This window comes from Macrosteles quadrilineatus, unplaced genomic scaffold (assembly GCF_028750875.1).
Source record: "Macrosteles quadrilineatus isolate MER2022 unplaced genomic scaffold, UCM_ALF_1.0 Scaffold_2__2_contigs__length_208266976, whole genome shotgun sequence".
Classification (NCBI taxonomy): Eukaryota; Metazoa; Arthropoda; class Insecta; order Hemiptera; family Cicadellidae; genus Macrosteles; species Macrosteles quadrilineatus.
In genome coordinates this window covers 164076882-164089076 of record NW_026542595.1, presented here as the reverse complement: position 1 = coordinate 164089076, position 12195 = coordinate 164076882, and the positions used below count along the sequence as shown (strand labels likewise).

The 12195-nt window shown below is 35.3% G+C and overlaps 2 protein-coding genes across 5 annotated transcripts in view; one reads left to right on the top strand and one right to left on the bottom strand.

Annotated features, from left to right (window-relative positions):
* The window catches only part of LOC128986110 (START domain-containing protein 10-like), a 36450-nt gene extending 33356 nt beyond the window's left edge, over window positions 1–3094 (bottom strand). Inside the window, exons 1-2 of the mRNA XM_054406249.1 lie at window positions 2882–3094; window positions 677–853 (exon numbers count right to left, since the gene is read on the bottom strand). Of these exons, the coding sequence (XP_054262224.1) occupies window positions 677–832 (156 nt within the window). The 5' untranslated portion in view covers window positions 833–853; window positions 2882–3094. The remainder of the gene's footprint in view (window positions 1–676; window positions 854–2881) is intronic.
* The window catches only part of LOC128986109 (phosphopentomutase-like), a 60169-nt gene that overhangs the window by 29751 nt on the left and 18223 nt on the right, over window positions 1–12195 (top strand). Inside the window, exons 1-5 of one of the 4 annotated variants that reach the window (XM_054406246.1) lie at window positions 3748–3834; window positions 7437–7529; window positions 8856–9112; window positions 11341–11533; window positions 11783–12046. In XM_054406246.1, coding sequence (XP_054262221.1) covers window positions 7446–7529; window positions 8856–9112; window positions 11341–11533; window positions 11783–12046 — 798 coding nt within the window. In that variant the 5' untranslated portion in view covers window positions 3748–3834; window positions 7437–7445. Of the gene's footprint in view, window positions 1–3747; window positions 3835–3920; window positions 3994–6951; window positions 7058–7436; window positions 7530–8855; window positions 9113–11340; window positions 11534–11782; window positions 12047–12195 lie in introns of those variants that run through there. The other 3 variants (XM_054406247.1, XM_054406245.1, XM_054406244.1) reach the window with 3 other exon arrangements.

Genomic DNA, 12195 nt, shown 5'->3' with positions numbered 1-12195 from the left:
TTCCGAACGTGCATTTCCCGTTGTGTATGAGAAGGGAAATCCCGTCTCGATCTCGTCTTGAAATTTTATGAGAAATAAAAAATCTCGTCTCGTCTCGTCTCGAACTAAAAATCCAATCTCGTCCATCCTAACCTAACCTAACCTAACCTAACCTAACCTAATCCAAACACATCTAATATAAGAATAAGATGTTAGATAGTTAAATAAATAAATACAAATGTTAAGTATAAATAAAAGAAAACTAAAAGCTAAACAGCTTGATTGATAACTTAGTAATAACTTACCTATCTTTGAGTTTGAGGGAACAAATTATGTCATTACTATAACTAGAACAGAACCTGACACCTAAGTCTATTAAACCCATCTGAATTAATTTAACCTCCAGACGATACACTCTAAGTTGTCTAATTAGCATGAAAACCCCTGACGTTTCTAACAATGCTCACACAATTATTTGACCATATCAATGTTTGAAATATAATTCTTTAATATTCTTAAATCTTGTAAGTTATACATAATTATTATGAATTCAGCTCTAAAATAGGATTTGTTTTCTTTATAGCTTGAAAATTGCTCTCTGATGTTCCACAAGTTTCACAAAGACATCAGACGATTTCACAATACTCAAGGTAATTTAACGTTTTAGTCTGCAAACATTGTCAAGAACTCAACATACCTTGACCATTTTGAAATTTGTATTGGAGACATTTTTTGTCCAGACTTTGATTGTGGTTTTGGTATAATCTAATTTCCATCCAGTGTGATTGTCGAGAAGGTATTTTAAGTTTTCAAAATCTTTGTCTTCTGCCACTTTCACCTGGCCTACTTCCATTCTTGAGGTGTCAGGTAGAACCTACGAACAAATTTTAATCATTTAACCAATCCTTTCCTGTTTAGCACATAAAAACCAAGGGTTTCGCATTCGGCAAACTCCCGATTTCTGACTTCAGGATAACTACTGGCTCCTTATTTTCCATTTACCCTTCATCTCTTTCTAGTCATTTGTATTTGGTTGTCCTGAAAAATCTATATCTAAATATAAAATACGTGAAGCCGTTTTTTGTGAACAGTACTCCTCCCTTATGTGTGGACCAATTTCAACCGATAGTGTCACCTGATAGAGGACATATTAACGGACACGGCAGTATCAATATCATGTACCTGGGGACTAGGTTAGGGGGGGGGGGGAAAGTCAGCAATAAGAAGTGCGTGCGGCTTACAATTTTATTGATGGCCTTTTTGCGGGAAAATACGGCCACGTAGGTTATTACCGATAGTGTCACCTGATAGAGGACACATAACGGACACGGCAGTATCAATATCATGTACCTGGGGACTAGGTCAGCAGCAATATGTAGTGTGCGCGCCTTATAAAATATATTACTGGCCGTTTCGCGGAAAAATACGGCCGAGTAGGTTATTACCAATAGTGTCACCTGATAGAGGACACATTAATGGGCAGGAAAGTATCAATATCATGTAGGCCTACCTCTCATGCATCAATAAGTAGTTACCGTAGCGCGTCTAGGGAGACATTGACCCCACAAATGTTCGGTTGCTCTTGGGCGAGCCCGTGGCTGAGTCCGAGGCGCGCACACTACTTTTTGCTGACTTTACCCACCCCCCCCCCCCTAGCTTAGTCCCCAGGTACATGATATTGATACTGTCGAGTACGTTCATGTGTCCTCTATCAGGTGACATTATTGGTAATAACCAACTCGGCCGTATTTTTTTCCAAAAAACGGCCATCATTAGATTTTATAAGCACACTACTTATTGCTGCATTTACCACCCCTAACTTAGTCCCCAAGTACATAATATTGATACTGTTGTGTCCGTTAATGTGTCCTCTATCAGGTGACACTATCAGTAATAACCTACGCGGCCGTATTTTTCTGCAAATCGGTCAACAATAGATAACATAAGGCGTGCGCACTACTTATAGCTAACTTTACCCCCCACTAACTTAGTCCCCAGGTACAAGATATTGATACTGACGTGTCTGTTATTGTGTTCTCTATAAGTTGACACTATCAGTAGGCTAATAACCTACTCGGCCATATTTTTTTGCAAAACGGCCAGCAATAGATTTTTTAAGGTGCGCGCACTACTTATTGCTACATTTACCCCCCCCCCCCCTAACTTAGTCCTCAGGTACATGATATTGATACTGTCGTGTCCGTTAATGTGTCCTCTATCAAATGACACTATCGGTAATAACCTACTCGCCCGTATTTTTTCGCAAAACAGCCAGCAATAGATTTTATAAGGGCGCGCACTTCTTATTGCTGCATTTACCACCCCTAACTTAGTCCCCAGGTACATGATATTGATACTGTCGTGTCCGTTTATGTGTCCTCTATCAAATGACACTATCGGTAATAACCTACTCGCCCGTATTTTTCCGCAAAACGGCCAGCAATAGATTTTATAAGGGCGCGCACTTCATATTGCTGCATTTACGACCCCTAACTTAGTACCCAGGTACATGATATTGATACTGTCGTGTCAACCAAACAATATATCGAAAAATCAATATAAGTTATCGATCGATATTTTCATTCGAATGAGTGTAGGACGTTAAATATAGTGCAGCCTTAATTGATTTTTCAATTGATAGTTTCAATCAATATTAGCATAGCCCAGTTAAGAAACTGTGTACTCTTTTTTGCTTTAACGTAATTAATAATTTAGCTGCATCCATGAGTGTTAAACCAACACTTCAAGACACACCAAGGAATTATTGACTAAAATGATTCTACACTAGGCCTACTTACTACCTATAACTTACGACTAATTAGTATTAACTAGTCTATCTAAATACACTTGCATTTACCAAGTTAACATAGGCTAGACTAGACCTAAACATAAATCAACTTACATGTCATGAAAGAGGTTTTATACTTTCTGGAAAGATCCATTTTAGTTACATCCCCTAATGGTCACAGTTATGGAGAAAATCCAATCAAAATGAATGGTTATTGTAAAAACATTTCATTTAGTCTGGATGTGGTTAGTTTAGTGGTTACTTCCTTTGACCTTTGTGCCTCTGGCCGTTGCAAGTTGCAGTGATCGTGTTGTGTTTTGTGTTGCAGTGTTGCAGAATGCAATGCAGAGATGACAAAAACATCATACCAATAGATTCATATTTTTAATCTTGACGTTTGGGTTTGGTTGGCGTCTGGCGTTTAAAAACAGCTGCTAAACATTTCAAATGGTCAAGACAGCAAGCATGAAACCATAGAGAAAGATTACGGCTACCATCGTTCTTTACACATTAAAACCAACGATCATACTATACTACTCTTTACTTTTAAAAACTTGTAAGTTAACTAGTAGACGAATTTACCATTTAATGACATGAATGATTTTAGTCTTTCATAAACCTACTATCATATCAGTAATATAAAAATAGGTTCCAAAATATCTGAAAACTATTGCTTAAAATGAGTGTTATGTAACAGCTATGGTGTATGGTGTTACAGTAAAATTATTAATTGTGAATATTTGTCTGATCGTAGCAGTGAATTTAAAATTGTAACTTATTTATAAGCTGATTCGTATTAATACGAATCCATATTGAAACGATGGTTTAAATATTTTCACTCTATGCTTAAAATACAACTTTTTTCAAAAAGCGCCAGCACATCAGCTGGTCTTATGACAGCTGTTCGTTCTGTTGTTGCTGTCTGCTGTCATTATACTGTACCAGGCGTTGTTGTTGTTGTTTTGCTTGCATCGTCGTCTCGTCTCTCGTCGTCTGTCAAATACAGCAATAACAACTGAGAACTGATTCCTGTTTACTTTGTGTGTGCCGATTGTATTTTCGATCAGGTATGTGTATTATGTAAGATAGGAATGATTGATGGTTGTGGAATACATAACATTTTTACCACCATTAGAAAATATTTTGTCAATTTTCAAAAGATTCAATAGGCCTAGGTTATCTATTAAACTTATAGAAATTGAATCCTGAAACCTTCATCTTCATAAGTACTATTACTAATTACTACTATTATTATTAAGAATAAGTTCTTGTGTATTTTTTTTTTATTTTTGGCATAGGGTCTAAAACTGTTAATATAATAAGAACTGGGACAAGTTGTAAATAATTTGCGAGCTGCACATAATCCAGTCATAGTTAATTGGCATGAAATTACCCTGATTTTATACTTTTTATGTAATATAGAACGATAAAACACTGCTTTAGCGTTTAGCTTCATTGGTCAGATTTGGGCATTCTCTACTAACTGCTGTACAAAGTATGGGCGATGCTGGGTGGAAGTAACCAATAAAATTGGATATGATAACGGTAGACTTCCGTATCTGTTGGCACAAACAACCGAATGAAAATATCGATTAGGCCTACCTATTCGATTGTTCCATTTGATATATCGATCGATATTTTCAATCAGTTGTTTGTGCCAACTGATAACTTACGGAAGTCGAAGTCTATCCGCTCAAAAGGTTGCTGCTTAGCTCAGTACTAATAGATCATCACTGTATTAGGAAAAGGTATTTTTATTTCTTTAGATGACTTATATTAATTAACAGCTGTGTCTAAGGAATATGTCGGCCTTAGTCACTAACAAGACTACAAGATCGCGCCACTCATCATACACTCATCTCTATTCATACTTGGCTGAAAATACCTACTTTGTATGGTTGCCATTTCAAAGAAAAGTATTTAAAGTATTAAAGTATAACTTATATCAACTTTTGATGCAACCTTTGGGATCAAACCACTCTGCAAACAAAAGAGAAATTAACCTGTTGAACATTGTTTACTCCGTTACTCGGCCTTTAGTCACCTCAACCAAGGATCTTTGAAATTCAAAGTCTGGTGCAATAATAAAATTTTAGGCCTATTTTAAATCTGTATCAGTTGGCCACCATCCACCAGTTCTGTATTAGTGCCAGTAATATTCTGTGTTTAAATGCCCATGGCATTTCTTATGTTTTATTGTTACTTTGGTATTATATGGAGGCCACTTATTTTATAGCGCACTGCAGGTGTTATGTTATGTTGGGTTATCATAAGTAACTTATGTTTGTAGGACTTTCCTCGATTCCTTATGAATGGAACGATACCAGATGAGTCATACTTTCTATTTATGATAACCCAACCTAACATAACTGCCGCAGCATGCTGTATAAGGGTGGCCTCCATATAATACCAAAACACTGTTTTTTAAGTAAGGCAATGGTCCAACCTTGGTTTTTTTACCATCCAATTTTGACCTTTTGTTACATACATCATTTACAGCCCTATGACAAATATAATATCTGGGTCCAGAATCAATCTCCCCCGGAATTAAACCAGCGACCTTCAAATTCGAGGAGGAGAGCACTATCAATCAATCAATCAATCAAATATTCTTTATTCATAAAGTTTAGACAATATGTCTTGAATAGTGTCATTAACTAACTTAAATAAAAATTATAAACTAAATAACTATAATCATTCATTACAAGGAAATTTCAAATTGTAAAGCTAAAAATAAATTCTATAACTTTAAAAAATCTTAAGGTTACGTCAGAGTAAAACTAGGTACTGTACCTGGAATTCAAATAAATGTTTGTATAACCACTCAGCTACCCAGAAAATATACAAGGCCAAAGTAATTGGCTACTATGCTTACTTACTTGATACTTGTCTTCTTTATCTTTGACCGTGATTACGGACGGATAGATAGGCCTAGCGTCAAATTTAATAATACTTTTTACAATAAAACATATATTTACAATACATAACTTAAATCCTGACTAAGGCTGTGGCGGAAATTTCATCCCGGCATGAGAGGTTTCTCTACCAACTCTTGCACACTAGAGTGGCCTTTGCAAAAGAGAGTTGCTCAGTGTTGATTTGAAGGCTTTCAGGTCTAGGCATCTGACTCTATCAGGCAAGGTGTTGAAAATCTTTATGGCAGAGTGCGGCGTAGCTCTTTTGCGTTAGATTTAAACGGCAGCGAGGCATATCCAAGTCATGAGCTCTACGTGCTCCGTGGTTGTGGTGGCTACTTCTGCAATTAAAGCTGGTCAGGTTGTCTTTTAACAGTACGGTACTAGGCTGTTCAGCACATACTGGATGACAATGCATAGTACTTTTAATATAGCTACTTGTCGATAAATGTTTTTACTAGAATGTGCCAATTATATGAGTTATTATTTGATAATAAGTTGACAAGCAAGTGCCTTATTTAAGTTTTCAGCACTTATTTTAGGCTCTTTCCGCTCTGTGCTCCCTTTTTGGTTTTTTTTCATCCAGCCACATTCTGCCCTAATAGGACCTAATTAGAAGTACGACCTTAGTACTATGAAGGCTAAATAATATTTATAACCTATCTTTTAAATATATTGAAGATCGAACACAAATTATATAGGCCTAGGCTACTCAGGCTTTCTTTTTGTGACAGACCATAGATGTTTCTAATATTGGTGTTTCAGTAATCAATAATTAGTGGTAGGCCTACTAATATATTAATTTTATTATTTTTTATGAGTTGAATGGAAATTTTGTTGCTAGTTTATTTTATCAAATGAACCTATAAGAACGCTATATGTCAAGGTTTTTTTTTCAAAATCAAAGGGTAGCTTTAAAATTATATTTTAAAATCCTACTGTTATATATCAATATATATCTTACAATTTAATGCACAGAAGCTTTAATTAGCCTTGAAAGAAATAATCAAAGGTGAAGACAAAAATTGAGTGTACATTAAAAGTACCGTCAGTAAAATTTAAATTAAAAATATAAATACTCTTTTTTAAGGAAGGCTTTAAACTAAATCTTTTGCTAATCTTTTGACGTCAGCTTTGTTGTCATAGATTAATTGACCTTGACTGCTGATAAAGTGTTATTTACTTCAGTAGATACCAGTACTTTATTCTATCAGAAACTAGATAAGATCCTGTATTGTGTGTGCACTTGATGGTCATCTGGTACACTCTACTAAGGCCGTCGAACAGATTTTTAGGGCTGAACCGTTTGTTTGCTATATTATTTTGTGTTCCTAGTCAAACTGTTTGGATACCACAACAAATGTTATCCTGTCAGGTACTTCACTTACCTATTTTCCACTTGACATTTGTAAAATATTTATAAACTATAAAAGGAGATGAATTTTGCATTGAAAACTAAAAACTCTTAAATTATTTGGCTACTGTTTTTAAGAATAACTTTACAGTATGAACACGATGTTGTTGGGACGTTTAAGTGAAATAACAAGTTTAAATTGGCTCTTGTAGTCATCACTTGAAAATGGGTTTCATTATTGTGATCGCATAAATCGTCAGCCTCCCACAATTTTCTTTTATGTCACCTACTGTTAACCAAATTAACGCAGCCTTAGGCCCATTGACAATAGAAAATAAATATTTTTTATATTTACGTACAAATATTGTTTTTTACATAAAGCAGTTTATGTATTTTCTAGAAAACTACTATGAGTCCTACAGAAAATGGAACTATATCAACTGGAAACAATGAACTTGACACAAAGTTGGAGGAATGGTTAAAGTTTAACAAGGTAAATTTGTAAAACGATTTTAGTTTTTGAATTCTTTCTTTTAGTTTTTACAATGATAATGACAATGACTGTTGGTAGCGTATAGGGCACATAACAACAGCAATCTTGACAATTGATTTCCTAGAAACTTGCCGCCAGTTTAGAAATTAGTTTAAGTGGTTTTAGGTTGTAATCTGGATTACATTGATCACGTTGATTATCTTGATCAACACCAGAATATAAATTAGTTCCAGTAACAAACTGTCTAGGTTTAATACACAAAACTCTTGGTGCTTGCCAGTATACAAATTAGAACTTATAATGAGCTAAAACAATAATTTTTAATTCAATTCAACCTAAGTAGTTAATAATTAAATTTAGTTTATTCAAATCTAGCAAACTCAAAAAGCACAAATAAATCTTTTTAAAACAAGCTCTCAGAGGACACACACACACACACACAAACAAAATAAAATCCCAAAATGGTCAACATCTAAGATTTGATATACATAGCCATTCCTTTAGACTGTCCAACCATGTGCCAGACCCCATTAAAAAAAAAAAATAGTTTTCGTAGCTTTATCAAGGGTGCGATTTTTCAGTGAAAACCACAATCACTCACTTTTTTTGTCTGTATAAAAACAAATCCATCGACACAAAAATCAAATATGATCATCCCTACTAAATGTATTGTTCAAATAGGTCCTGTAAACATACTTAACTTAACATTATATTTTATATTTTGAAAAGGTTAATTATGTAAAATGTAAACCCACATCTATTTCTGAAGTAAGGACCCATACTTAAATCAACAATACACTTACTACGCAGAACTAACTGTTTGTTGTTTATCTCAATAAGTGGGATTTGAGAAGGATTCAGTTGAATGCTTCGCACGGGTCGTCTAGTTCTATTTTATATTGAAGTATAAATAGTTACCGTACTAAGAGTCATATTTCAATAATTTGTTTGGTTGAAATTTAATGTTAAAGTGAAATTTTAAAAGTATGACTATATTATACCTTAATATAATCTTTAAATCCTAAACTGCAGAGATATTTAAGCAGTTAATAGTCATAGAAATTCATGATGCACCTAAACTAAAAATGTAAATAAAAGTATGTATAGGCCTAATTCATCTATTGAGTCTGATAATAATTGGAAATCAAAATTGTTTACAGTACTATCATCTCATATTTACCAGTAAAATTTACTAGTGTAAACAAATGTTTAGTGTTATTGTTATTAGATGTTCTTATATTTGTTCCAAATAAAATAGCACATACTATGCTGATAACTATGTTATTACATGGACCTATTTGTGAAGCATTTGTTTTATTTATTCAGAACGATTCGCAGAACGATGAGGTGAGAGAGTTAATAGCCAAGAATGATGTATCGACTCTGTCAAAATTGTTCTTGGAACGCATGGCGTTCGGCACGGCAGGTCTACGTGGCCGGATGGGAGTCGGGTTCTCTCAGATGAATGATTTAGTAATAATTCAGACAGCTCAAGGTTTGCTTAAGTATCTGCAGAGGGAACATGAGGATCTCTCTACCAGAGGCATTGTTGTGGGATACGATGGACGTCATAACAGCCGCAGGTAAGGTAAACCTATTGTTGTTAATTGAGTATTGTACCATTTCTCTTTTAGTGCAACTTGATTAAAACTTACCAGATTACATTTTTTATATTTTTGCATTTAGATTTAGATGGTTTTTTCCGTTAATATGTCTTTTGTTAGGTAATGGTCCATACTCTAGTTTTGTTACTACTTAATGTCGACTTTTGGTTAGAATGCATCATTGATTGCAATGCAATTTTTAATTACATTATTATGTGGAACGATGGTTGTAATGACTCAAAATTCAATGTTTATAATTAATTATAGTCCTTATTTAAATTCCAAACTCAATCTTGTTATATTTTCAATATTTATTCATGTTCATTGTTAATTATTAAAACCATTTTGTCTCAATATATATATATATATACAGTATATAATTTATAATCAAAACTTAATCATTGGCTTATCCAAAATTATTATTCAAAACAATTCCTCCATTTAAAATACAGTGCATCTGGGGTCAAGATTACAAATAAATTTCAACCATGTTCTTATTTATGTGAACCCCATAACTGGAAATGAGGTACAACAATGAGGCTAACAGTGCAGTTTAAGTATCCAAGAAGAACACACAGAATCTATTAACTTAGTTGTGAAAATAATTGGGAAATTATAAAAGAAAGTATTGTCAAAATTTCCAAATTTTACTGAAGAAAGAAGAATTTAAGCCTATATACTAAGAAGAAAATTATTATTACAGAAGATTGGTGAGAACATTCCATTTTTATTAAGTTACTAGCTGACCCGGCGAACTTCGTATCGCCTAAGTTATACGTTTCCCCTAAGACAGACCGATGGAAAGAAAGTACCGTTACGTTTAATTTTCAAGATGATCTCGTTCGCATCGCTCAATCACGTCCTGGTTGAAATTCGTTCGCTACGCTCACTCACCTTTGGGTTGGAGCTCGTTCGCTACGCTCACTCACCTTTAGGTTGGAGCTCGTTCGCTGCGCTCACTTGCCTTCAGGTTAGCTCGTTCGCTACGCTCACTCGCCTCCAGGTTGAAGTTCGTTCGCTACGCTCACTCACCTTTTGGTTGCAAATTAGCTGTTGTCATAAATGTAAAAGAAATAATAGTGCTGCACCCTGTTGGTAATCCTTGTAACTTTAATGCTATTGAACATCTTAGAACAGAACCAACTTGTTTAATTGAAACAGCTGTTAAGATTCATTAATTCCATTTCTCATAAGGTTAACATGGGAAACTCCAGAGCCACTGGGGCGGAGCCCTTTTAAGAATTTCGAAACGGGAAATAGTTTACGTCCGATTCGCATACCTACAGAATTTACACACCAAATTTCATAACGATCGGTGAAGTCGTTCCGGAGGAGTTTGCAGACAAACACTGTGACACGAGAATTTTATATATTAGATTGACTCAGACTAGACTCTTCAAGCATCCATTTGGACCCAATTTACCTCTCTTAATTAAAATCAAAATCCTTCCTATTTAACTTATTGTTTCTAAAAGATTATTAAATTTATAACTTAACATACTTATTGAAAATTTAAATTAGGCATCAATGAAATCTTTTGATTCGGCCAACACGAATCCCCACCCCTGAACAATTTTTGTAACCCTATTTTAACCATTTAACTTATGTACCATTAAACCTTGTACTTTAAAACCTCTGTCCTCGTAATTATTATTGTTTAACTTAACTAAGATAAGATTAGAATACAAACCATATTTAAGGGTTTATTACATGGTTTGGATTGAGTGAAAAGAGTGAGTCAACCATGTCAAAATTGAGAATTAAATTCTGCATCCTCAAAAGAAACTTTTAAATGGCTAACTAACTTGATCTTGTTATTGCACTACAGAGGTTATTATTATGATGTACTTCCTTATATGTTTGGGACACCCTTTGACAATAGCTGCACGACTGTAGAAACCCTCTTAGATGGCTCTCTTACTTGATATTTTATAGTATGGTTGTTATAGTCCAGTATGAACATATTTTTTAACTCTGGCTGCTATTTGTTGATCATGTAATTTAGAGGGTTTGGTTGATCAGTAATTGAGCATTTTACTGTTATGGAGAAGCCTTTGAGGCTGTGGCAGATCAATATTTTCTATTCCCATGAATTCGTTAGTTTTTGTAGTTGTGCAATAATTTAGCAAAGCAGGCAGTATCTAGCCATTTGCCAGAGCCTCGGAGTCCTTCCCTTACATACAGTACAATGTTTGCTTGACTCGTAGGTTTGCAGAGTTGACTGCCGCAGTGTTTGAGCAGGCTGGCGTCAAAGTAAACCTGTTTGCTGAGGTTTGTCCGACTCCGTTTGTCCCGTTCGCCGTAACTCATTGCCACCATGTGGTCGGGGTAATGGTCACTGCTTCACACAATCCCAAGGAAGACAACGGCTACAAGGTGTACGGACCCCTGGGTACACAGGTAAATCCTGATTTTCTTTCAAGGAGACATTTTAGTGAAAATACAATCAGGCAAATGGAAATACACTTAGTCTGCAGGTTTGCTGCGGCGGGGGTATTTCCTTTGGTTTTTTTGCCATGACTTTCGAAATTTGGGACAGCTGGTGTGTATGTCACACACTCCCACACAATTCATTGGGAAAATTAATTGTTGCCATAGTAGCCTATATTTTTTTAAAAATTTGTGCAGTTTTAAATTTCAATGTTACAGATCATCTCTCCGGTGGACAAAGAGATCCAGAAGTGTATTTTGGACAGCCTGGAGCCTCAAATCAGCTGGGATGTGACGCTGTCAGCTGATACGCTGGACCAGACACAGCTGACGGTGACACAGGATGCTTACTACGCAGTACTCAAGGCAGGGGTGTATAACGCATCAGCCAACGCAGAGTCCCCACTCAACGTAACATACACTGCAATGCATGGTGTGGGCTACCCTTACGTCTGCAGGGCGTTTGAAGTAGCTAACTTCAAGGTGAATGAAATCAGATCTTGTGTTAGGAAGATTAGAATGCCTCCGCCAAGCAAATGTGGCTAGGTACTGCTTCCTTTACAATGTCTTTTTATAGCTGTAAGAAAGAAAAAATTGTTAGGCTCAGGACAGGTAAGATCTCAACATATCCA